Consider the following 27938-nt stretch of genomic DNA (forward strand, 5'->3'; position numbering starts at 1 on the left):
TAATACAATATTTGCCTCTGAGATGTAGTGGAGAAGAAGTAAAAGAAAATTGTAAATACTCCAGTAAAGTAAAAGATACCTAAACATTTTACTGACGTACAGTACTCGAGTACATGTACTTAGTTACTTTACACCACTGCTCTTACTTTACATGTAATGCTCTTAGGTGTACACGTCTCTACGGTGATAAATGCTTTAGCAGGATGAATATAACACTCAGAGCTCTACAACTCTCGCCAAAGGAAACAGGACATCCACGTCCCTGAAGTCCCTGTGGGAACATCCTGGGAATTATACAGCAATATGGAATCATGTGTCTGCAAATCATCCAGCATGTTGTCACTGTCGGCTAGAAAACTTTTCAGGAAATGGTAATTAGAACCCAAAGAATTTGGCTTCCAATGTCTTGTTTTTGTTTTTACAGGAAGCAAGAAACCGCTGTAAACGCCAAGGAGAGACCCAGGGAGGCCAGTGACAGAGGACCTTAATAGAGTACAGAAGTCCTGACGTCACTCGTCCACCCCCAGGGTTGTAAAATCATTTCTCTATGGAGAATAACATTGGGTCATCTTAGAATCGTCTCATATAAGAATTGTGGTCCAAAAATAAACAAACTGTCTCTGCGATATTGTCAGGGAGGTTCTGTATCGTTTATGATAGTCAGTCACTCATATTTGATACAGACCGTTTCTGGCGAAGATTTTACTAATTCGATAGATTGACCCGGGTTCATAATGCGTTGCCCACGCTGCCCCAAAATCCATCCGAATTCAACACGATGAGAAAGTCAGATAAAGCATTTTGGAGCGTTTGATTTTTCCATTAGTCCTATTAAGAAGAAGATCACTAATAAGAATGAGTCTTGAATCATAATGGGAATGTCTCCGTCACCATGTGTCTTTGGAGACCAGTCCAGCGGGGAGGAAAGACTAGAGGTGGAGGGAGAGGAGAGAAAAGGGTTTGTGAGGTTTATCTCCATAAACAGCTTGCTTCACTTGATACATATTTAGAAATGCATCTCGTCACGTACAGGGGCGTCAATTGGGTATGCCAAGGTATGACAGGCAAGCTCTGCTATTTTCAAAATATTTTTTATACATTTTGAACTTGTGAAATGGGACTTTCTGCACAATGAGTACTTTCTACTTTTGGTACTTTAAGTACATTTTTATACCAATACTTTTGTACTTTTACTCAAGTAAATGTTGAATACCTTTCTTTTACTTTTTACATACTGCAATGTATTTCTACATTGCAGTATTGATACTTTTACTTAAAGGGTAAGACCACTTTGGTAGAGGTTTGGGTTGTGTAGTTACCTTGCCGTGATGTAACTCCAAAGGTGGGCAAGAAATAAAAAATAATTGCTCCATTGATTAGAAATTGATAATTCAAAATATGCTCCTCATTGACTTACATTGTACGGTAAAACTGCTCTCAAAGTCACTCTTTTAGCACATAAATGAACCCAAACAAAGTTGATTCAGACAATATAGAACATCACCAAACCCAGTACTGTTTTTTTTTAAATAAAAATGTCAACTTCCTGTTGATTTTGCCATTTTTAATAAGTAGAAAACCTGGACTGGATCCGCGGATCCGGATCCAGATCTTCAAATAGTAAAATCAAAAGGAAGTTGACATTTTTATTAAAAAAATAACAGTACTGGGTTTGGTGATGTTCTATATTGTCTGAATCAGCTGTTTGGGTTCATTTATGTGCTAAAAGAATGACTCTGAGAGCTGTTTTACCGTACAATGTAAGTCAATGAGGAGCATATTTTGAATTATCCATTTTTAATCAATGGAGCAATTATTTATGATTTCTTGCCCACCTTTGGAGTTACATCATGGTAAGGTAACTACACAACCCAAACCTCTACCAAAGGGGTCTTACCCTTTAAGTAAAAAAAAAATGTAGTACTTTTTCCACCACTGCTGGTTATTTTTTTCTTTGCAGAAATGTATTTGTGTCTTTTCCAATTGGTTATTTAAATAGCAATGTGCCTTTGCCCAGGCGAACCTTTTGCTCTTAAAAAGGTCTAATTTGTGTTCTGCCCAAAACACAGCCATGACTAATCCAGAGACTTAATACAAGCCCTTTGCACCGACTGCACATTTTGATCACATATTGAGGGACCTCTACACAACGCAGAGCCAAAGGGAATCTCAGGTCAACCCATAGGTGGTATTTCAAATGCTACAAATGTCACTGTTTGATGCAAAAAACTAAACAAAAACAACATTATAGATATTCTATAACGTTTACATAGGTTAGGCCTGGCAGAGGTCTGCACTCCGAGGAGCGCACTTGTGTAGTTTTTGTTTTGTTTTTATTGTATTTCTTTCTTTTTAAGAATACATTTTCCCCAATTGTACTTATAAGTTGAAAAAGGCTCTGCAGACCAGAGAGGACAACAACAAACTGGGTCATTTAAAAATGCTCTCTCTCTCCTCAAACTTTGAATCAGACGTGATCTATTCCATGATACATCATGGCTCATACCCAGGAAATGAAATAAGGATTTAGCATCATTGCTAAAAGCCCATATATTAAAGTCTCAAGTCAACCCTCAGTGTGAGAATAGGACTCCATGTACTACTGTGCATACAGTACATACATTATTGTGATTGACTGCTTATTGCTGCTGAATTGCCCTTTGCGATTATCCAACGTTACATAATGTGAGGTTGTTGCACTGCCCTCATGTTTATGCATTATGGTGCGTTCACACGGGCAGATTAAAAGATACAAAGATACAAAAACACACCGCATCTTAGTCTCTGTGTTGCTTTCTATCTGTGTTGCTCAACATGGTCGCTGACGTCATCAAACGTGCGGACATCAGACAGTTGTAGTTTTGTATCTTTGTATCTGGAAGTTGAACCCAGCTCAATTTGAATTTGTATCTTTGTATCTTTGTCACTAGAGCTACAGCTCCAAACGTTGGATGTATCTTTGTATCTTCTATCACTGGCTTCCATTGTAAATGAATGGTAGCATGTACAGTATGGTTTAATCTGCCCCGTGTAAACGCACCATTAAATGCCTGCTAAATGCACCGTGTCAAAAGGTCATGGAGTACAGAGTGGTGACAGTCAGTGATCTCAATGTGTCGCATCGCATTGTGAACTTGTAGATCTGCTATTTTCAAAAGATTTTTATTCATTTGAAAACTTAATGCATAATGAGTACATTCTACCAATACTGTTGTACTTTTACTCAAGTAAAGTTTGATTACCAGACTTGTACTTGTAACAGGGAGTGTTGCTACATTGCAGTATTGATACGTTTGACTTACATTGAAGCCTGGCAACACCTTTTGCCCCAGAGAGCCTTCCTTCATTTTCCTCAACCATTCCTCCAATGCAAAAGTCTTGTTGGTGTATCTGTTGTATAAAAACCCCTTTGTGATTCTCTCATTTACTGAAAGATGAGACATTAAATTGCCATCATTTTTCTTGTTCCACTCCCTCAATATTAGCAGTGTAGTGGTGTAGTGATCCTCAGTGTAGTGGTGTAGTGATCCTCAGTGTAGTGGTGTAGTGATCCTCAGTGTAGTGGTGTAGTGATCCTCAGTGTAGTGGTGTAGTGATCCTCAGTGTAGTGATGTAGTGATCCTCAGTGTAGTGGTGTAGTGATCCTCAGTGTAGTGGTGTAGTGATCCTCAGTGTAGTGGTGTAGTGATCCTCAGTGTAGTGGTGTAGTGATCGTCAGTGTAGTGGTGTAGTGATCCTCAGTGTAGTGGTGTAGTGATCCTCAGTGTAGTGGTGTAGTGATCCTCAGTGTAGTGGTGTAGTGATCGTCAGTGTAGTTGTGTAGTGATCCTCAGTGTAGTGGTGTAGTGATCCTCAGTGTAGTGGTGTAGTGATCCTCAGTGTAGTGGTGTAGTGATCCTCAAAGGATGGTGGTATAAGATTGATCTGTTTTACCCCAGAATTTAATTTTCAGAGTTATCGGCACATAACATTATGATCCATCTGATTCACTCCAGACAGAGCATGCAGAGACACACTCGTCTCCTTAACCCATTAAGACCGGGAACGCATCTGTGTGTCATTTTCATAGCAGATCTACAAGCTCACTATGAGCATGTAGATCTGCTATTTATTGAAAAATCGTGGAAAAATGTGTGCAAATCTTTGAATATAGATATATATAAATATGTTTTATATGTTTTTAAAGTGAACATTTTTAACTCCAATCTGTGCTTCTGGGGGGGGTCCCTGGAACAACATATTTTGAGATGGGGGTCTGTGGCCAAATACATATCATTTTGGGGGTCCTTGACATGGAAAAGACATACTAACATACTGTTACGATCTAGAAAACATTTTTAGATATGCATTTGGCCGTGGACCCCCATCTCAAAATGTTTTTTTCCAGGGACCCCCCAGAAGCAAAGATTTGAATTACAAATGATCGCTTGAAAAATTATATGTATTAATTCACAGATCTGCACACATTTTCAAGATTTTAAAAAAAAATTAAAAAACTATTTTGAATAGCCAAAAGTATGAACTATGGATAAAGTGGTTAGACAGATGCGTTCCCGGTCTTGATGGGTTACAAGTGCAAAACGATGGCCGCTGAGGCATGGAGGTTCTCAGTCTTCGCCCTCTGAGCTGACGGAGTCGTCCTTGACAATTAGGCCTTCCGTCAGGACGGACGTTTTTACTGGTTGGTAGGTTGGTGCGTGCTGGCCGTGCTTTAAATAGCAGTGTGGGCTTTTGAAGATTGATATGTTCCAGTGTGTGGCTAGCAGATTTAAAACTAGGTTGCTGTGTCTATGAGAAATAAGTTGGGGAGCTCTGTCTTCTTCCCCAAAGGAGAGGATGCTCCAAATGTTTTGAGCTTGTCTCCTGACACCTCCCTCACACACAGGGTTTCTCCCTTTGATTATTTAATGAACACAAGAGTAGAAAACCTTGTGTTTTTCTACAGTGTGTTAACCTGCATCACAGTTAGTTTTCTCTGCAGCGTGCTGCTAACCTGCAGTGGCTTTCTCTTCTTCTGTTCAGCTAATGTATTTAAAGCAGTGGTCAGTCATACACAGCAACGGTTAGTGCAGCAACTATTTATTTGTTTTTGTTCAACAGCTTGGCTCTGAAAGAGGTACCCGTCTATAAGAAGGTCTGTCAGTTAATTTCTCAAACCACTGCAAAACATTTCTTGTGCAAAATGTTATGGTAGAATCCCACACATTTTTGTTCACGTACAGCATATTCAATATTTAACTTGAAATAGTTCACTCCCAAAATGACTTTTTTATAATCGATTGTTTTTGTCTCATTCCTAAGGCAATAATTTGATGACCGGCAGCGGTTCCGGTAAGAGTCTCCTTTGTGTCTCCTACCGGTCCGCTGGTCATCAAATTAATTCAAGTCTCCATGGGGTGACAGATGTTTTTTTTTTAACTATCCCTTTTTAATGTTTGCCTGGCATTTCTCATTCCCATTCCACCTCTCTAGAGCTTAAAGGACCAATTCACCCATTTTCATCCTGTCTCAGAGGAGGGCTTTGGACAGTTCAGAAACCTGCCTATACCAGTCATTGGTACAGTAGGCAGGTTTGGTCATTTCAAACACGATTTCAAACATTATTTTTGAATTAATCCAAGAACAATGGCTTCTATTTCAATGTGCTGACTTTCCAGGAGGAGAGAAGGTTGTTTCTGAACTGTCCATAGCTATTAGCTGAGACCATCTTAGAATGTGCATTAGTGAGGAGGATCAGATCAATTATATGAAGATATGGTTGAATATGGATTAAGTGCTCTTTGTAATGAATACGGTGATTTGTGGAGGATGAATTTACTAATGAATCAGCTCAATGAGAGCCAAGGACCCGGGTCACAAAAGCAGTGTTGGAAAAAGTGCTCAAATGTTTTACTTACTGTAAGTAAAAGTATCAGTACTGCAATGCAGAAATACTCTGAAAGTCCGGTAAAAGTACAGAAGTATTGGCATCAAAATGTACTTAAAGTACCAGAAGTAAAAGTACTCATTATGCAGAATGTCCTATTTCACAAGTGTATACAAATTCTTTTGAAAATAGCTGATCTACAGTACATGCTCACAATGCGTCGCAAAGCTTGTAGATCTGCTATTTTCAACGGACCGCACTGGGAGAACCACAGGAATAGGGAGATAAAAAGTGAATGGCGGTGTTCACACACCTGTCTGGGGTCAAACAAGAAGATGAGTTCATTAGCCATTACGTCTCTTATGCCGTCCAATTAATCATAATGAGAGGTGATTTACTTTTTCTTTTTTTTTAAGTAAAGGTAATTTACTTTAATTTTAAAGCTATGATTCAATGAATGCAGTCTGCTGTACCATGACAACCACGGCATTCTGCTGGCAAAAAAAAACTCATTTTACCCTCGTTTGGATAAGCAACACAAAGGAAATCATCTCTCACTGCATGAACCATATGGGCATCAGATGCTGTTCGCCTTGGCTAGAGCAGAGGAGAAAAAAAACATTATAAAAAATGATAATTCCTCAGAGTTGAGCAGATTTTCCCGTTTCCTGTAGTGTAACTGTACAGAAATATCTGTTGACAACAGTCCAGGAAATGGCTGTCCTTTCACTCTCCAACCCTATTGTAGGCATGTGGTCAGCATCATGTTTTTCTAGCCTCGTCAAGTGTGATGATAACATATCATCGTTCTCGGGCAGAAACCTCATATCTCCATATTTCGTAGATTAATGCCTTCAGTCATCATACAAGAATGTTGCACAAACGTAGTGAAAATAGCTGAGCTGCATGCTCACGCAACGCGTCGATCAGCTATTTTCACTATTTTATGATATAGTTTTTACATTTTATAAAAAGGACATTTTGGACATTGTCTCTGTCGGGCGGTAACCTCATCCTGTATGTCCATAGCTGTTACTTTTCAGGATTCAAATTCAAAGACAGCAAAAGCAGCAGATCTACAAGCTCGCGACACATTTGGAGCTTGCATATAGCTTGCAACATGCTTTTTAGCTGTGTTTGTCTGGATAATGTTGTCCAGCATGCTGACATTGCAGAACATTATGAACATTGAATAGCATTATATATACGTATAGGACATAACTCTCTAGTCTAGAGCTCATCGCTCACCGCCATCCATCAGACAAAGTGAGATCAGCGAGCGTTCAAGGTTGGCCTGGTGATGGCCTGAAGGAGAGCACAATGCATCAGGCTTCCTCTTCTTGGCGTCTTTTCATCAGCGTCAATGAGCATGACACCGTTATGACACCGTTCATTCAGCCTGACTAATGTCAACCTTTGTGGCACAGAAGTAATCTGCATACATATTGACTCTGTCCTACTGCTGGCACAATGCAGATAGAGAGGACTTCTACCAAACAGGTTGAGACGAGGCAATAAATCTAGCATGGGAAAACCTATGGTGGTGTCTTGTGTTTCCTCAGCAAAATGATGAGATGCTGAATTCACACAGAATGAAATGAAGGGTTGGAGAAAGGGGGGGAGCCGGGGAGCCGGGGAGGGGGGGTCCTGTGGATGTCAGTGTAGTCACATGATAGTCTGTTAGTCTACTCTTGTACACGTGATTGTGTGTGTACTGTAGAATTACTTTTATCACGGTTTAGTGTATTATGCATTTTTATTCATTGGTTTCTGCCCGACAGCAACAAATTACTCCTTCACTGAGTACACATCCTCCAGCCAATCGTTTCAAATGACGGCCTTATGTTCAACCTTAAACCCATAAGCACACTAGAAGAGAGTTCACTGCTTTTTGTCTCTGTCACAATGCGACACGTTGTGAGCTTTTTGAGGCTATTTTCAACAGTGTTAAAGTGGTTAAACTTGTTTTGATGCTATGTTAACTACATTTCGCTGGGGACCCTCTGGTCTGGCGCCTATTAAGTCAAGAAAGACGTAAAGTTTCAGAGCCCCAACTCCGTTCTATCCGTTCTAGATCTCTTCCACTGGGAAGACATCTAGAACAGAGTTCGTTTGTAAAGATGGTTCAATTCAGGTAGCTTACAAGCTGTACTGGTGCTGGTCGCTCTGTGCGAGCTCATGCTGTGCTGTGCTTGGTGCTGGGCTGTGTTTTATATTTTGTAATTCCCAGCAGAAGCGAGAAAGACTTTGTGGATGAGGTGTTGAAGCATGAATCAGCCTGGCTGAGGAACCAGACTGGCATTGATTTATACAAGAACGCTGCAGACCACAGACTTTTTTGCAATGGCGAAGCAGAGCTCCCGCTCTCGGGAAAGTCATTCGGTACCCTGGTTAAATCTGATATTATGAGTAACACAGCAGCCATTCGGTCTGAGAGGGATACCGTGAGGGCAACTATTAACCACCTAAACCCTATTATGGTTGACCGGAGTCCCACAGGGCTCTCTGCTAGTGAATTTTCTGTTTTCTGTTATTGTGGGCAAAGCTCTGGCTGAAAATAGTCGATAGATAGCAGTGGTGGAAAAATTACTCACATTTCTTTCTTAAGTTAAAGTGTCAATACTGCAATATAGAAATACAAGTAAAAGTCCAGAATTCAGAATGTACTTGAGTAAAAGTACAAAAGTATTGGTATCATTATGTACTTAAAGTACCAAAAGTAAAAGTACTCCGAATGTACGCAGAATGTCCCATTTCAAGTTTTCAAATAAAATATAAAAATCTTTTAAAAATAGCAGATCTACAAGTTCACAATGCGTCACATCGTGAGCTTGTAGATTGGCTATTTTCAAATGGCCGAAATGTATATAAGGCTGAAGTGGTTACTGTATGTTTTGTAATAATAATCTAAATCTACAAGTTAACTAGAGTAGTAACTAAAGTTTTCAAATAATTGTAGTGGAGTAAAAGTACAATATTTGCCTGAGATTTAGTGGAGTAAAAAGTACTGGAAATTGGAAACACTCACGTATAGTACAAATACCAAAATAATTGACTTAAGTGCAGTACTTGAGTACATGTACTTAGTTACTTTACACTACTGATAAATAGCTCGTCTATGGGGGGCTTGTCGACATGGAGATGTAATATTGGAATCACGGGTGTTCCAGATGTTGACTCATGCTCTACCTGCAGAGATTTCTAAGCTCTTGAATTGAAATGTTAAACGTCCAAACAGACGTTCTGGTTGATCGCTCACATCGATGCCACAGTACATGCTCCGACTAGTAAAGGATGGGGAAACCATGGGTGATTATTACTAAACTTCACTACGATCAGGACTGTGTTGATGTGCTTCACCAAGAGCCACAGCGCGGCCCGTTCCAATGAAAATAAGCAAAATATAATCGTTTAAGGTTGGATAATATTTCAATAGAGTTCAGGCTAATGAATGGCAAAAGGACTGGGTGTGCCCGTTGTGTATACGTATAGTTTTGTGCAAGTATTCTTTATATTTATTATATAATTGTAGCTCAGCCAGCCAACCCGCCCGCCAGACAGACAGACAGACAGACAGACAGACAGACAGACAGACAGAGCTTTACTGATCCTGATGGGAAATTAATGAATTAAAATCTCACCCAGGTCTGTTGTGAGCAGACTGTGTATGAACACCTCTCTGTTCAGTCTGTGTATGAACACCTCTCTGTTCAGACTGTGTATGAACACCTCTCTGTTCAGACTGTGTATGAACACCTCTCTGTTCAGTCTGTGTATGAACACCTCTCTGTTCAGACTGTGTATGAACACCTCTCTGTTCAGTCTGTGTATGAACACCTCTCTGTTCAGACTGTGTATGAACACCTCTCTGTTCAGTCTGTGTATGAACACCTCTCTGTTCAGTCTGTGTATGAACACCTCTCTGTTCAGACTGTGTATGAACACCTCTCTGTTCAGACTGTGTATGAACACCTCTCTGTTCAGTCTGTGTATGAACACCTCTCTGTTCAGTCTGTGTATGAACACCTCTCTGTTCAGTCTGTGTATGAACACCTCTCTGTTCAGACTGTGTATGAACACCTCTCTGTTCAGACTTTGTATGAACACCTCTCTGTTCAGACTGTGTATGAACACCTCTCTGTTCAGACTGTGTATGAACACCTCTCTGTTCAGACTGTGTATGAACACCTCTCTGTTCAGTCTGTGTATGAACACCTCTCTGTTCAGACTGTGTATGAACACCTCTCTGTTCAGACTGTGTATGAACACCTCTCTGTTCAGTCTGTGTATGAACACCTCTCTGTTCAGACTGTGTATGAACACCTCTCTGTTCAGACTGTGTATGAACACCTCTCTGTTCAGTCTGTGTATGAACACCTCTCTGTTCAGTCAGCTGTCACGTTGCCACAGACGTGTCATTCTGCCTTTCATCTCTGTGGCTGTGCAGTAGAACAGATTACAGCCGAGGGAACGGCTCCATCCAGGGTCACCCACTTGGGGAGGTGTGTGTGTGTGTGTGTGTGTGTGTGTGTGTGTGTGTGTGTGTGTGTGTGTGTGTGTGTGTGCGTGTGCGTGTGCGTGTGTGTGTGTGTGTGTGTGTGGACTAATGACAGATACCCGGGTGCCCTTGATCGGTATAACTGGCACACTCCGGTCAGCACTAGGTGGGATGCTCGCCCGGACGGACGCCCCATAGGCTTCACTGAATCCGACTGCAAGCTGTAGCCGTGCCCGGGCAATGACAATAATTAATCTTGTTTTATGCATCCATCCATCAAACGATAATGCCTCGTTGCCACAATAGAGGCCTCATAACACGGCCGTGATGAGCGCTCTCTGATGGAGAGAGTGGGCGCTGTAATCCCCCTGTTAAAATGGCATTATCGACACACGGTTCCCATTCTAATCCGGCTAATGAGATATCGTCGCTCATGAGCTGTGAGTCGCAATCCTATCCTCGGGATAAGGCTCATCAAAGATCTGATTTTCTCCCTGTGTCAGGAAGGGAGGAGTGAGGAAATAATGTGGAGCTCATTGTTCTGAAGTGATTATTAACTTCAACCCATAGCGTCTCTATTCTGGGGGCCAACATTTGGCAAAAGTAGCCGTTATACAAGCTCACAACGCATCACATTAAGACACGTTGTGGAAGGAAATACTAGCTGGCCCCTGGGGGACCCTAGTCAACTAATAATATGACTATGGATATGACTATGGATATGGGATAGGGTTTAAAGGGCAAGACCACTTTGTTAGAGGTTTGGGTTGTGTAGTTACCTTGCCATAATATAACAACAAAGGTGACTATAAACTGATAATTTAAAATAATACTCCTCATTGACTTACATTGTAGGATGAAGACGCCCAGGAGGAGCTCTTTTAGCCTGTAAACGAACTCAAACAGAGCTTATTCTGACAGTTTAGAACATCACCAAACCCATTACTGTTTGTTTTTTTAATAAACATGTCAACTTCCTATTGATTTTGACATTTTTATTAGGAAGAAAACCCGCACTGGATCCGCGGATCTGGATCCTTCAAATGATAAAAACAACAGGAAGTTGAAACAAACAGTACTGGGTTTTGTGATGTTCTATACTAGCTCTGTTTGAGTTTTGTGTACGGACTGAAAAAGAGCTTCCAGAGTGGTTTTGCCATACAATGTAAGTCAATGACCAGCATATTTTGAATGCAGGGCCGGACTGGGACCAAAATTCAGCCCTGGCATTTTGGTCCGGACCGGCCCACCACCCCCCGGACCGTTTTGTCAACGGGGGGGGGGGGGGGGGGGGGGGGGGGGCAGCCCAGCCCTGCACATGAACTCTGCAGCCGCACTGAGGCCCCTGCTGGAAAGCATCCCAGCCCAAACACACGCCACACGACCCTGAAATGACCGTAATAATCCTAAAACGGGAGCAAAAATATTTGATTTAAAAAAAAAAAATTAAAAAAAAAAGAACTTTTTTTTTTTTTTTTTTTTTTTTTGGGTGGCCCAGCGGCCCACTGGCCCGCGGCCCACCGGGCATTTGCCCGGTACGCCAAATGGCCAGTCCACCCCTGTTTGAATGAACAATTTCTAGTAAAAAAAATATTTTTGATATCTTGTCCACATCATGACAAGGTAACTACAAAACCTAAACCTCTACCTAAGTTGTCTTGCCCTTTATATTTCACAGCAGAATGATATGTGGCACGGTGAAAGATTAGCTGAGGACAATGCTTCGTGTCCCTTCAAATGTGGACCCAGTCAGGGAGGTTGAAACACAACTTTGACAGAAAGTGGTGGGTAGAGTCAGTAGAGGTCATTAATGTCTGCGGGGGGAGGAAGGGGAGGGGGGGGGGGGGGGCACAGATTACATAATGCTCTCTCTCTCTCTCCATCGATAATTGCCACCTGAAGCCACATGGCTTTGCTCACCATCTTTGCCGGCAGACATCTTTCTCATGGTCTTGTCTTCTCTTATGCATGGCTGCCCTGTTCCAACTAAACTGCACATGAAAGCACAGTCACTGAGCTTAACTGACCATGATGAAAGTTTTGGCGAGAGAGAGAGAGAGAGAGAGAGAGAGAGTGCGAGGGCGTGTGGGTCAGCTTGCCCGCGGAGAAGAGTTTTAACCATCTGTCTTATAGTCACCAGAGCCAAAAGTTCTCTGATGAGCATGCAGTCAGTGTGCTGGATGAGACTTTTACCATCGACATTTCTTGATGTCCTCCACTGGTGGAAAAAGTACTAAAATGTTTTACTTTAGTAAAACTTTTAAGTATTAATATTGCAATGTAGAAATATTCTGTTACAAGTAAAAGTCCAGAACAAAAAAATTACTTAAGTATTGCTATCAAAATGTACTTAAAGTACCAAAAGTAAAAGTACTCATTATGCAGAAATTTCAAAATGTATCGACATCTTTTGAAAACAGCCGATCTGCAAGCTCACAATGCGTCTAGGATGACCAGATGTCCCACTTTGCGCGGGACAGTCCCACATCTCCATGACTTTTCAGGCGTCCCACAATTAGAGACGCTGTCCCACACTGTGACTGCCAGGCATCAGTGTTCAAATGCGTGTTTTAAAATCTAGCTTACTGTACATCACAGGGCTGTGTGGAGAAAGCGCTCTAATTACCCTCTTTAAGAGAGAAATAAAGCCTCATCAGTCATAACTCAATGCCCAGATGTAGAGAGGTGTGCTGGTTGTTGCTGAAGCTCTTATCATGAGCATACATACACTAACTAGACGGGTTGTGTTGCCGCGATGCGTCTCAGTGACAAGAGATCCTTTCACAACAAGTGGACGCTGGACACAAGCAGCACGTGAATAAATAGGCTCTTTGCACAGCAGCCGTATTGTGAAGAAATTGGGCCTCTTCCTTACTTCCTTGTAACCACAATGTTTAATAAAAGCATATTATGCTCTATGCACAGCAGCCATATTCTCACTTCCTTTTCTCACTTCCACTTCCCTGTTCTCACAGGTGTTACCAATGAGACTAATGAAGGCTCTGTTCCATTCTGGTCAAACAGAGTCAGGGTGTTGACTCACTGGAAACACTGCTACACCAGTGGGTCTAAAAGTGTGGTCCAGGGACCCTCATGGTTCCTGGAGGGGGTTCTAAATCGACCCTTATGGGTGGGTAACAAATGGAACCAAATGGACCTGTATTGGTCAATTTGGTTCCATTTGTATACTCAGAGTCCTTGAAATTAAAAAAGTCTGAGAACCACAGTGCTACACTAAATGGAACAGAGCCTTCATTAGAACCACTGTGCTGTGTGCTACACTAAGGGCAGGTACAGACTGTAGGACTTTAAAGTGGTCGGGGAGTCGTCTGATCGTTAAGCATTACACACTGCAGGAGTTTATTTCTTGAAATCGTCTGTCATATATCGTTGTGGTTTTCACACTATACGATTGATCACCGACTAGGGATCACACACTGTAGGATAGTTCACTAGGATGCTATCCAGACCCGATACATACATTTGTTTTTATTCCAATTCATTTTAACCGACGTCTCATGAAAACGTGCACAGCTCCCGTGATATGCGCGAGACCGAGACAGGACGCTATTGATTGTTGAAATTAAATCATTAATTCTCTATTTCTCTGTATGTATCTCTCTCTCTCTCGCTCTCTCTCTCTCTGAAACAAGTCAAGAAAGCTTAAAAGTGCGCAATGAAACTCAGTAACAGCGTTGCCATGTCCGCTTATTATAAGCGACTTTGGGCTAGTTTTTCTGTAGAGTTGCTTGTAAATATTGGTTGTTGCGGGGTGCGTTTTTTGGGCTTATTTGTGTAGTTGCTTATTTGGCCTTGTTTCCTAATGTTGTTTAAACCAGTGGTTTAAAAAACACATAATATGTATTTGTCCGCAGACCCCCCTTCTGTAAATATGTTGTGCCATCATAGACCCCCATACAAGATTTGTGTGGATTTGGAAAATATTCCACAATTTTCTCAAGATTTTTCTTTGAAAATAGCTGCGACGCGTTGTGAGCTTGTAGATCGGCTATTTTCAAATATCCAATGTATTTGTAAATAGGTTTTAAGTGCTCAAGTGGCCTTTTCTTGGGCTTGTTTTCATAGACCTGGTTGCTTATTTCTCTCGCAACATCTGGCAACGCTGTTCAGACACAGCGTGCACATGCTGCATACACACACACACACACACACACAGAGCTCGCTCTCTCTATGTCTATGTCTCTCTCTCTCTCTCTCTCTCTGTACAATTCCTCTAAAATAAACAGCCCACCAGGCTCGCTCACTCTCTCATTTTGTTTTATAATGTTAACTTAATACAGGACTGGACGGTAATATTGCGGTAGGGACTGTTTGTTGTGGTCAGATCCAGCGACGCTCCCCTAGCCACGGTGGCTGTAATGTGCTCTCATTGGCTGTAGCGTGCATCTCCTCGCAGACCCTTTCATACTGTATGATACTGTCTGATCTCCTGTCTGCGACAGGGCCGAATAACTAACAAGATAGATATTTGAAAACGGTCGCAAAGCCATCCCAGAGCGGATGATCGTGGCCAGATCGTGTCGCTGTACCTTTCACACACAGCGAGCATTATCTCGCCGATCAAAGGCCGATCTGCGTCAGATCGGGAGGTTTTGTCGGCGAGCGCCAAAAAAGGTCGCAGACAGCATTATCGGACCAAATGTCCTGCAGTCTGTACCTGCCTTAAATGGAACAGAGCCTTCATTAGTATCATTGGTAACATCTGTAAGAATAGGGAAGTGGAAGTGAGAATATGGCTGGTGTGCATAGAGCATAAACATTGTGGTCACAGAGGCAGTTATTTTGAAAGACAATGATCAGAGGAACTGCTGCAACAACGTTGATCTAATCAAAAGCAAAATAGGAGTATTACAGGAGCTGTAGAGAATGCTGTCCTTTCTAACAAGAATTATTCAAGTTCAAATACAGAATTAAGTTAGAACAGTTATTTACAAGCTTGTTTTATTTGTTGCATTTTGAACCTATCCCCCTACAGTTTGCTTTCTGCTATAGATCTCTTCTCATTGTCTCTTTTCCTGCAAGATGTGTTTTTACAGACATGCCTGTTAAAATAACATGAGAAATATCCCCGGCGATATTAGGCCTATATGGTCGAATATGACATCAAGGCATATAATAGCAACTTAAGTAATAAGTTGCTATTAACCCCCCACCCACCCCGCATTGTTCCACACAAGCGGTACTTTTGTCCCACAAATGAACAGTTTGGATCTGGTCAACCTAAATGCGTCGCATCGCAAAGCGTTGTGAGCTTGTAGATCGGCTATTTTCAAACGGACGAAATGTATATAGGGCTGAAGTGGTTAATATATGTGTTGTCTACACATAAAATCTACAAAGTAACTAGTAACTCAAGTTTTCATATAATTGTAGTGGAGTAAAAGTATACAATATTTGCCTCTGAGATGCAGTGGAGATTATTATGAGATAATAATAACCATAATGCTGATATCTATTGCCTCTGTTTGTGGTTCAAAGGACCTTCACAGGAAAAGGTTTGAGAACCACCTCCCTGTTCAGTGAGACAAGACATCAAACCTCTCAAGCACAGAGGCAGTGAATTACCCTTCACAGGAATAAGGTCCTGGTGAAAGAAAGAAGAGCCCAGAGAGATGGTTCAGTGTCTCAGTGCCATATTGTAAGCATTCATCACCCTTAGCATCCTGTGTATGCACTGGCTTTAGAGGATCCAGACACAGGACCAGGTCCCTGGACGACAGGCTTTGATCAACAGTGATCAAAGCCTCATCAGGCTGAAGCTTTTTAAGAGTTTTTTTTTTCTTTTTCATTTTGGTATAGCACTGAACTGATGTGCTCCCATCACTGATATAGAACTAAACTGTATTTGACCCGGTGGGAGACGTAGTACTACCATTTTGTTTTTACAATGATAGAAAAATTCTACTTCAGTAAAAGTACAAAAAAGTATATTATACAGTTCCAAAATAAAATTACTCAAATGTTCCAAAAAGGTTTAGGAAATTTACAATGATAATCAACAACTACAAAATAACTATAATATGCATATGTAGTGTTGATGATGCATCAAGTTAAAACATTAATACCTGAGGCCCATTCTAAAAGGTCTAAATCCAGTTCTAAAACAGTTTTCTGAAAAAACGTGGGTCTCAATCTTTTTCATGTCAAGGACCCCCAAATATGTATTATATGTATTTGGCTGCCAAGTTAACCCCCATCTGAAAATATTTAGTTCATCTGGGGCGTGTGTGCGTGCGTGCGTGCGCGCACACTTTTCACAATCTTAACAGCAGTATATACTACGGAGGCCCTAAAGGGACATAGTGTAGATTTTTTTGTATCAATTCGTTCTGATGTAATTAGCATTTAACTCGTATCAATTGTGTTTAATAATTGTATTTGTAAGAAGGATATTATAGGCTAAGTACGGAGGCCCTAAAGGGACAAAGCATTACAATTCAACACTATATGTCCCTGTTAGGGGCTCCGTATTATCCTTTCACTGGTATTATTATCATCTGATATTGCACATGCATCAAGTTAACTCACATGTTTTCCATTCTTCCTCCATAATGCTGTTGATTCTCAGGGTTCTGTCTGCTTCATAAATCAAATCACGCACACGCTGGTTATTGGAACCGTGACTGAGCAGAATTTACTAAACCTAGATATCAGTGCAGAGTCATTTTTAGAGCTCTGCAACATGCCGCCGTCGTACCGCTGAGACAGAAGCTTCATCAACTCTCTACCCAGGTGGACAAATAGAAAGAAATGATTTCCGACAGTGCAATTTAACCTGTTCACACCGGGAACGCATCTGTGAAACCATTATTTTATACTTTGGGGCTATTCAAAAAATAGCAGATCTACAAGCTCATAGCGCGGCACCGAGTGCCGCGCTATGAGCTTGTAGATCTGCTATTTTAGAAAAATCTTGAACATTTGTGCAAATATTTAATTATATATATTTTTTAAAGGGAACATTTGTAACTCAAATCTTTGCTTCTGGGGGGGTCTCTGGAACAAAATATTTTGAGATGGGGGTCCGCGGCCAACTACAGATCATTTTGGGGTCCTTGACATGAAAACGTATGAGAACCACTGATATAGAAACATAAGTTTTTCAGAAAACTGTTGAACTAGTAACTCAAGTTTTCATATAATTGTAGTGGAGTAAAAGTATACAATATTTGCCTCTGAGATGCAGTGGAGATTATTATGAGATAATAATAACCATAATGCTGATATCTATTGCCTCTGTTTGTGGTTCAAAGGACCTTCACAGGAAAAGGTTTGAGAACCACCTCCCTGTTCAGTGAGACAAGACATCAAACCTCTCAAGCACAGAGGCAGTGAATTACCCTTCACAGGAATAAGGTCCTGGTGAAAGAAAGAAGAGCCCAGAGAGATGGTTCAGTGTCTCAGTGCCATATTGTAAGCATTCATCACCCTTAGCATCCTGTGTATGCACTGGCTTTAGAGGATCCAGACACAGGACCAGGTCCCTGGACGACAGGCTTTGATCAACAGTGATCAAAGCCTCATCAGGCTGAAGCTTTTTAAGAGTTTTTTTTTTCTTTTTCATTTTGGTATAGCACTGAACTGATGTGCTCCCATCACTGATATAGAACTAAACTGTATTTGACCCGGTGGGAGACGTAGTACTACCATTTTGTTTTTACAATGATAGAAAAATTCTACTTCAGTAAAAGTACAAAAAAGTATATTATACAGTTCCAAAATAAAATTACTCAAATGTTCCAAAAAGGTTTAGGAAATTTACAATGATAATCAACAACTACAAAATAACTATAATATGCATATGTAGTGTTGATGATGCATCAAGTTAAAACATTAATACCTGAGGCCCATTCTAAAAGGTCTAAATCCAGTTCTAAAACAGTTTTCTGAAAAAACGTGGGTCTCAATCTTTTTCATGTCAAGGACCCCCAAATATGTATTATATGTATTTGGCTGCCAAGTTAACCCCCATCTGAAAATATTTAGTTCATCTGGGGCGTGTGTGCGTGCGTGCGTGCGCGCACACTTTTCACAATCTTAACAGCAGTATATACTACGGAGGCCCTAAAGGGACATAGTGTAGATTTTTTTGTATCAATTCGTTCTGATGTAATTAGCATTTAACTCGTATCAATTGTGTTTAATAATTGTATTTGTAAGAAGGATATTATAGGCTAAGTACGGAGGCCCTAAAGGGACAAAGCATTACAATTCAACACTATATGTCCCTGTTAGGGGCTCCGTATTATCCTTTCACTGGTATTATTATCATCTGATATTGCACATGCATCAAGTTAACTCACATGTTTTCCATTCTTCCTCCATAATGCTGTTGATTCTCAGGGTTCTGTCTGCTTCATAAATCAAATCACGCACACGCTGGTTATTGGAACCGTGACTGAGCAGAATTTACTAAACCTAGATATCAGTGCAGAGTCATTTTTAGAGCTCTGCAACATGCCGCCGTCGTACCGCTGAGACAGAAGCTTCATCAACTCTCTACCCAGGTGGACAAATAGAAAGAAATGATTTCCGACAGTGCAATTTAACCTGTTCACACCGGGAACGCATCTGTGAAACCATTATTTTATACTTTGGGGCTATTCAAAAAATAGCAGATCTACAAGCTCATAGCGCGGCACCGAGTGCCGCGCTATGAGCTTGTAGATCTGCTATTTTAGAAAAATCTTGAACATTTGTGCAAATATTTAATTATATATATTTTTTAAAGGGAACATTTGTAACTCAAATCTTTGCTTCTGGGGGGGTCTCTGGAACAAAATATTTTGAGATGGGGGTCCGCGGCCAACTACAGATCATTTTGGGGTCCTTGACATGAAAACGTATGAGAACCACTGATATAGAAACATAAGTTTTTCAGAAAACTGTTAGTATGTAGAATGTAGACATTTATAGAATCCCCCAGAAGCAAAGATTTGAGTTACACATATTTTGCACAAATGTTCACGATTTTTCAAAAATAGCAGATCTACAAGCTCATAGTGCGGCACTCGGTGCCACACTATGAGCTTGTAGATCTGTTATTTTTGAATAGCCAAAGAAATCTAAAAACGACACAGATTGTTTCCCCGGTCTAAATGGGTTAACTGATAATAAAGACAATGATACTCTTTCTTTCCGAGTGAAAGGATACTGCTGTTAAGATTGTGAAAAGTGTGTGCAACGTGCATCACTCATTATTCTGTGGAAGTGGCACGTACACACACACACACACACGCACATGCACACGCACACGCACACGCACACACACACACACACACACACACAGTTGTAGCAGGGAGGAGAAATAAATAAATGAATGTGATGTGTTTTATATTTTGCAGTCAGTCTCCATGTGTCTAGAACAGTTACAGGCCAATGCGCTGCCTAACTAAAACAATGCTGTCAGTATATTACAAAACTCTCCAATTAGGAGAGTGCTCAGCTATTTAGGGAATATGTAATTAGCTTAAGCGAATTAACTAGCTGTGGCATTTCCTGTAGTGTCTTTTATTTTTTTTATAGATGTCTTCTCTTCTTTTCTGAACTTTCATATGAATATGGATAAATCTACAGACTATCAACCGTGGATATGATGATTATGTACACAGTGGGGGAGCAGGTCTCACAGTATTTTATCATGCAGCTTTTTTTGTCCAACATATTCAGGCACTTTTACCAACACCAAAGGATATTGTACGGATGTTTGCAGTATCAGTTTGAGTATCAGTTTGCAATAAGTATGAGAATATGGGTGTGTATTAAGAGGTAATGAACTTTAAATCTGGACAGCTCAGGAGTAGATCAATGGGCTGAGATTGAAAGAATGTGTATAGTATAGACTTCTGTTTGTAGAGGCAGGCAGGCAGACAGGCAGGCAGGCAGGCAGGCAGGCAGACAGGCATAAAAGTGGGTCAGAATCAGTGCTCCATACCTACCCATTTGAAAAGTGCCATGAATGAATGTGAGCTCAGCCATCATGGTAGCATTATTGCTACTAGAGGTTTGTCATTAATGACATGCAAACATTTCAGATGTTGTGCTTGTACAGTCTTGTCAACATGCAGTGAGTATATTATATGTACTACAGTCTACAATGGATTTATGAGAGACATTTGTGTTTGTGTGTGTGCATGCTTGAATACGTGCCACGGGTCATCAATATGTCCGTACACAGACATATGTGTCCGTGGCAAAGACTTGTCCGAGGCACATTTTAGATTTCCATTTTTACACAGTTTAATGTTCTTATTTTGATCATAAGACTCAATTATTGAATGTCAGTCTCCAGGTTTTCAGTTCAGAATTTGTATGACACTTATTTACTATGACAAAATGGCACATTAGGAGTCCAACTAGTACTAGTGTTTCTCAAACGTTTCATTTACAAGGACCCCCTTAAAGGAGAATTCCGGACAAATTAAGTGTTATCTTTGATGTCTCGTTACTCACCTACCGATGTGAAAAGTAGCGTTCTTTTTTTTCATATATTCCCCTGTCGTCATTTTTTAAACCCCCTCCGTTGTCATAATGGGAGCGCGTGGCTAAGGGAAATTCGTCTATTATAACCGACGCAAAGTTGTTTTTTTCACTACTAGTATTCATAGTAGAGTCTCATGATAGTCAAACATGCGTTGAAACTCAATGGCGAACGATTTAACACTGGTTGCTTGTTTCCAGATTCTGGCAACACGAGTTGCTTGTTTCTTCCAGAACCTGGCAACTCTCAACAGCTGCTTCAGCAGCGTGTCGTCTCTGTTGGGCAGTGGTGTAAAGTAACTAAGTACATGTACTCAAGTACTGTACTTCAGTACAATTTTGAGGTACTTTGACTTTACTAGAGTATTTCCAATTGTCTAATACTTTTACTTCTACTCCACTACATCTCAGAGGCATATATTGTACTTTTACTCCACTGCAATTAGGCTATTTGAAAACTTTAGTCACTAGTTGCTTTTCAGATATACATTATTACATTATAAAACACACATTAACCACTTTAGCCTTATTTTATACCTAGGCTATTTGAAAATAGCAGATCTACAAGCTCACAACGCGTCGCATCGCTAACCCTAACCCTAAAAGGAAAAACAGCGCCCCCAGCGTTTTTCACTTTTGCATTTGACTCTGGGGGGGAGTGATTAAATAGACCTACTGTATGCTCACTGGAAACCGGCGTTTGGTCTCTGCCCTCAGCCCTCCACTTCCTGTGGTGCGCCTATGTTTTCATTCCCAATGTTTCTCCACGGAACACTAACACCATTTCTCCTAAAGAACATGGATTGTTTTGGTTCTAAGCCCACTTGTTTCTATGATGAAAGAACAAGTTAAAATGTTACACATTTTCCGTGGTTTTGTCGGCTCCGAGTTTTGGGTTTGTTTCCAGAGGGAAGCGAACGCACAGATGTAAATCCCGCCCACTACATTTGATTGGGTAAAGCGCGGCCTGCTTCCTGATCTGAAGGCACGCCCACTTCTAGGCTAATGTTGACACGTTCTGAGCGGGGCTCAGATTCAGCGCAGCTCGGAATCTGTTCTTGAGAAATTATGTTAGGGTTAGGTAAGGTTAGGGTTGCATGCTGGCCTAAAGGTTAGAGGAGCGCACTTGTTGCCGGAAGGTTCCCGTTTCACTTCCTCGTTTCACTTTCCCCCCAAACACCACTAACCCATTAAGACCGGGAACGCTGTGTCATTTTTAGGTTTTAGATACATTATTTTACACTTTGGCTATTCAAAAATAGCAGATCTACAAGCTCGTAGCACGGCACCGAGTGCTGCGCTATGAGCTTGTAGATCTGCTATTTTTGAGAAATTGTGAAAGTGTGCAAATTTGAATATCTATATTCTTTTAAAGCGAACATTTTAATCTCCAATCTTTAATTCTGGGGGTCCCTGGAACTAAATATTTTGAGATGGGGGTCCGCGGCCAAATACATGAAAAAAATGTTTGAGCACCACTGATAAAGCAACAGAAAAGTGTTAGGAAGACATTTGTAGAATGAGCTCAGGTCTTAATGGGCTAAAGTGACCTTGACTCAGTGGCCAACATAGTTAACACTGGTTCTAATGTGTGTGTCTGTATGTGTGCGTCTGTGTGTGTGTGTCTGTATGTGTGCGTCTGTGTGTGTGTGTGTCTGTATGTGTGCGTCTGTGTGTGTGTGTCTGTATGTGTGCGTCTGTGTGTGTGTGTGTCTGTATGTGTACGTCTGTGTGTACAGGAAAATGTGTGTGTGTCTGTATGTGTACTTCTGTGTGTGCAGGAAAATGTCTGTGTGTGTGTGTGTGTGTATGTGTGTGTGTGTGTCTGTATGTATGTGTGCGTCTGTGTGTGCAGGAAAATGTGTGTGTCTGTATGTGTACTTCTGTGTGTGCAGGAAAATGTGTGTGTCTGTGTGTGTGTGTGTGTGTATGTGTGTGTGTGTCTGTATGTATGTGTGCGTCTGTGTGTGCAGGAAAATGTGTGTGTCTGTATGTGTGCGTCTGTGTGTGTGTGTGTGTGTGTGTGTGTGTGTGTGTGTGTGTGTGTGTGTGTGTGTGTGTGTGTGTGTGTGTGTGTGTGTGTGTGTGTGTGTCTGTATGTGTGCGTCTGTGTGTGTGTGTGTGTGTCTGTATGTGTGCGTCTGTGTCTGTGTGTGTCTGTATGTGTACGTCTGTGTGTGCAGGAAAATGTGTGTGTGTCTGTATGTGTACTTCTGTGTGTGCAGGAAAATGTGTGTGTCTGTGTGTGTGTGTGTGTGTGTGTGTGTGTGTGTGTGTGTGTGTGTCTGTATGTATGTGTGCGTCTGTGTGTGCAGGAAAATGTGTGTGTCTGTATGTGTGCGTCTGTGTGTGTGTGTGTGTGTGTGTGTGTGTGTGTGTGTGTGTGTGTGTGTGTGTGTGTGTGTGTGTCTGTATGTGTGCGTCTGTGTGTGTGTGTGTGTGTGTCTGTATGTGTGCGTCTGTGTGTGTCTGTATGTGTACGTCTGTGTGTGTGTGTGTGTGTGTGTGTGTGTGTGTGTGTGTGTGTGTGTCTGTATGTGTGCGTCTGTGTGTGTGTGTGTGTGTGTGTGTCTGTATGTGTGCGTCTGTGTGTGTCTGTATGTGTACGTCTGTGTGTGTGCGTCTGTGTGTGTGTGTGTGTGTGTGTGTGTGTGTGTGTGTGTGTGTGTCTGTATGTGTGCGTCTGTGTGTGTGTGTGTGTGTCTGTATGTGTGCGTCTGTGTGTGTCTGTATGTGTACGTCTGTGTGTGCAGGAAAATGTGTGTGTCTGTGTGTGTGTGTGTGTGTGTGTATGTGTGTGTGTGTCTGTATGTGTGCGTCTGTGTGTGTGTGTGTGTGTGTGTGTGTGTGTGTGTGTGTGTGTGTGTGTGTGTGTGTGTGTGTGTCTGTGTGTGTGTGTGTCTGTATGTGTGCGTCTGTGTGTGTGTGTGTGTGTGTGTGTGTCTGTATGTGTGCGTCTGTGTGTGTGTGTGTGTGTGTCTGTATGTGTGCGTCTGTGTGTGCAGGAAGCTGTGTGTGTGTGTGTGTCTGTATGTGTGCGTCTGTGTGTGCAGGAAGCTGTGTGTGTGTGTGTGTCTGTATGTGTGCGTATGTGTGTGTGTGTGTGTGTCTGTATGTGTGCGTCTGTGTGTGCAGGAAGCTGTGTGTGTGTGTGTGTCTGTATGTGTGCGTATGTGTGTGTGTGTGTGTCTGTATGTGTGCGTCTGTGTGTGTGTGCAGGAAGCTGCTGGAATCAGTTACTACCCTGTGGGTAAAATACATATTGGTTTAATAGTGCTTCGTGCGCAGGTTGTCTAGATACAACCAGTGGTGGAAAAAGTACTCAAATGTTTTTAATGTTAAAGTTTCAATACTGCAATGCAGAAGTACTCTGTTTTCAAGTAAAGTCTGGTGTTCAAAATGTACTTGAGTAAAATTACAAAAGCATTGGTATCAAAATGTACTTAAAGTACTGAAATGTTTGAGAATAGCCAATCTACAAGCTCACAATGCGTTGTGATGCGACGCGTTGTGAGCTTGTAGATTGGCTATTTTCAAACAGCCGAGGTATAAAATAGGACTAAAGTGGTTAATGCATGTTTTATAATGTCATAATTTATATCTGGAAAGTAACTAGTAACTAAAGTTTTCAAATAATTGTAGTAGAGTAAAAGTACAATATTTGCCTCTGAGATTTGGAAATTGGAAATAAAGTACAAATACCCCAAAACTGTACTTAAGTACAGTATGTAGTAAAGTGTTTGTTCAGTACAAGTTGTCTCTCCAGCTCTTTAGTAGAAAGAAAATAACATTGCAGGTGGGTTGCCAATTTCAGCCAATCATGATGAGAGATAGAACCCATTCATCAACTTCAATTGTTTTGTTTCAATTTGTTTCTAAGTTTCAATTTTGTTCTTCTCATTTCTTTGTATCATCACTTCCAATCTTCACTGGTTTCTCCTGTATATATCCTACCGCTTATTTGGTTTGAAACTCAATTCAAATCTGATTTCTGCGCATCTCACCACGGAGACACTCCAAACACTGAATCCACGATGTTTACTTCATCGTATGATGATGTCTCTCGCCCAGAAACACAGCAGATCTACAAGCTCACAAGGCGCCGGCGTCTCGCTGCGTTGCGAGCTGGTAGATCTGCTGTTTTCCACCGATGTCTGGAACAAGCGCACAAATCCAATCTGATCACTTTCCAAATAATAATGTGGGCAGTCAGTCCTAAAGATTGCATTTGAGAAACAAATTGGATTTTGCCCGCAGTGTCTGAACAAAGCTTAATATCATCCCCTCAGCCACGAGATGGGCAACGTTTCCTCACATCGGGTCTCTCTTAATCCATTAAGACCCGGAAAGCATCCGTGTCATTTTAAGATTTCTTTGACAAAAATGGCAGATCTACAAGCTCATAGCGCGGCACCGAGTGCCGCGCTATGAGCTTGTAGATCTGCTATTTTAAAAAAATCATGAACATTTGTGCAAATCTTTGAATATATACCTTTCAAAGCGAACATTTGTAACTGTCAAACGTCTTCATTTTTCCTGAAAAACTATTGTTGCTATAATGTCAGTGGTGCTTCAACTTTTTCTTGTCAAGGACCTCCAAAATGGTGTTTTTGGCCACCAATCCCCATCAAAATATGTTGTTCCAGGGGGACCCCCTGCAGAAGCAAAGATTTGAGTTACAAATGATGTTTCAAACTAAATATATGTATTTGAAGATTTAGCAGATCTACAAGCTCATAGTGTGTCATGAAGTGACGCGCTATGAGCTTGTAGATCTGACATTTTTGAAAAGCCCAAAGTATAAAAATAATGGTTACAGCCTAAATCTAAAATGACACAGATGCGTTCCCGGTTTTAACGGGTTAAAGAGCTTCCAGCTCAGGCCAGGCAACAAAAGGACAATTTGGCAGAGAGAGAGAGAGGGGGGGAGAGAGAGAGGGGGGGAGAGAGAGAGAGAGAGAGAGAGAGAGGGAGGGAGGGGGGAGAGAGAGACGGGGAGAGAGAGAGGGACGAGAGATAAAAGTGAAGCCCCTGAACTGCTTTTGGAACCCGTAGTGGTTGTGATTGTTGCCCGGGCTGATTGTGTTTACAGAGCAGAGTATACAAACCCAGCCAGCAGGCCTGGCAACGCCGCCACAGCGTTGCCAGTTGTGTGCATCCATCATGCGTAATGGTCCGTGGAGGAGGTAGCCAGCATGTGACTAATAGGTCAGATGTGTCCTGTGTGATTCCAAGTGTCCACTTCTTTTCCTAGCATCCCCCTCCGGCCATGCATATCGCTATGCTGTCGGGGCGGAAATAACTCGTATCTCCCATTATTTTCATGTTTTGAATGCCCTATTTCATCATATTACGACATATCCAATCTACAAGCTCACAATGTGCGAACTTGTGAGCTTGAAGATCTTTTTGAAATTTGTTTTCTGTGGTTAACTGTATCTGTGGGTCTTAAAAAGGTCCCTGGTATTAAGCCAAATATGCCTTAATGCATTATAATTGTCCTCTATGACTGCAATTTTAAATCTAAAACACCTTCAATATTGTATTTATTTTATAAATAGTTAATCTTTCACTCAATAGGGGCAATGCCTGTCACAAGTTGATGATGTCATTTGTCCATGTGTGGTTTAGCCCTATGGAATGTAGGAATGCATGTGAACATAAAAAACAACTTCATATTTCATCAGGTTAATATGAGCATCAAATATTTTAAATATGTTTTTATGTTCACATGCATTCCATAAATTCCATAGGGATTGACCTCACATAGACAAATGACATCATCAACTTGCGACGGGCATTGCCCCTAATGAGTGAACTATTTATTTCTACAACAAATAAACGTAATTTTACATTTTAGTTATAGAGGACCATTATAATGAATGAAGGCATATTTGGCTTATTAGCCAGGGATCGTTTTAATAAACCAATGGAAAGTATTGACAAGAGCTTGCGACTAAATAACTAAATTGGATCCTTTGGAACATGTTTTTGTTTGTGTTCTTTCCATTCCCTGAGAGTTTTGGACATACAAGGTTTCCATCCTAACAGCAGGTGATATCTGGCTGCATCAGAAACAAATAAGGTACCGCGGTACCTGTGTTCCAGACGGGCTCTTTCACCCCCCCCCCCCCCCCCCCCCCCCCCCCCACCCTCTACTCCCCCCCCCCCCCGCCGGCCATATAGCTGCTGAAGTAGGGAGGTATAAGGTCGTGACCTTTTCTATATAGACTCCCTCTCTCTCTTCTGAAACAGCAATACATCTGGGAGAGCAAAGTGGAGAAAGAGGAGAAAATAGAGTTTGAGGTTGTTTGAATAGGGAGTGGGACTAGGAGAGGAGAGGAGTGGAGGAGTGGAGGAGTGGAGTGGGCGAGGGAGAGTCGCTCAGTGTGAGTGTGAGCTTTGGCCAGCGTTCGCTCGACCATTTTGTGTTTCGCTCTCTCGACTTTGCATTCCCTTCGCTCAACCATTAGCTTAGGATGCTGTCAATGATGGGACATGATCACGTTTAATCAGACTATTGATTGGTCTAAGTAGGTGAGATACTGACCTACCCACGGGGCTCAGTAGGTGAGATACTGACCTACCCACAGGGCTCAGTAGGTGAGATACTGACCTACCCACAGGGCTCAGTAGGTGAGATACTGACCTACCCACAGGGCTCAGTAGGTGAGATACTGACCTACCCACAGGGCTGAGTAGGTGTTTTGTATAAAGTATAGTTTAGGACCGCGACGGAGGCGCGCCGTCTCAAGAGAACTTGAGACACGAGAGGCCCCAACTTTCATCAACCCACAGAATAACGACAAAACACCTACTGAGCCCCGTGGGTAGGTCAGTATCTCACCTACTGAGACCAATCAATAGTCTGATTAAACGTGATAATGTCCCATTCAGTGCGTTGACAGCATCCGAAATAGTTGAACCATTTGTTTTCTCTCCACTTTGCATTCCATTCACTCAACCTCCTCCTCCTCCTCCTCCTCCTCCTCCTCCTCCTCCTCCTCTACCTCCCATCAACTTGCATGCAGTGCAGTGCATGCGGTGCGTGTGTTTACTTTTTTTGGAGACAGA

The 27938-nt window shown here is 41.6% G+C and overlaps 1 protein-coding gene across 1 annotated transcript in view; it reads right to left on the reverse strand.

Annotated features, from left to right (window-relative positions):
* The window catches only part of LOC308105811 (low-density lipoprotein receptor-related protein 1B-like), a gene marked incomplete at its 3' end in the record, with an annotated part of 706266 nt that overhangs the window by 23727 nt on the left and 654601 nt on the right, over positions 1–27938 (reverse strand). The window contains 3 exon segments of the mRNA XM_080456736.1: positions 3303–3427; positions 9508–10229; positions 12802–12860. Coding sequence (XP_080312862.1) covers positions 3303–3427; positions 9508–10229; positions 12802–12860 — 906 coding nt within the window.

This window comes from Gymnoscopelus braueri (assembly GCF_963280865.1).
Source record: "Gymnoscopelus braueri genome assembly, chromosome: 18".
Taxonomy (NCBI): Eukaryota; Metazoa; Chordata; class Actinopteri; order Myctophiformes; family Myctophidae; genus Gymnoscopelus; species Gymnoscopelus braueri.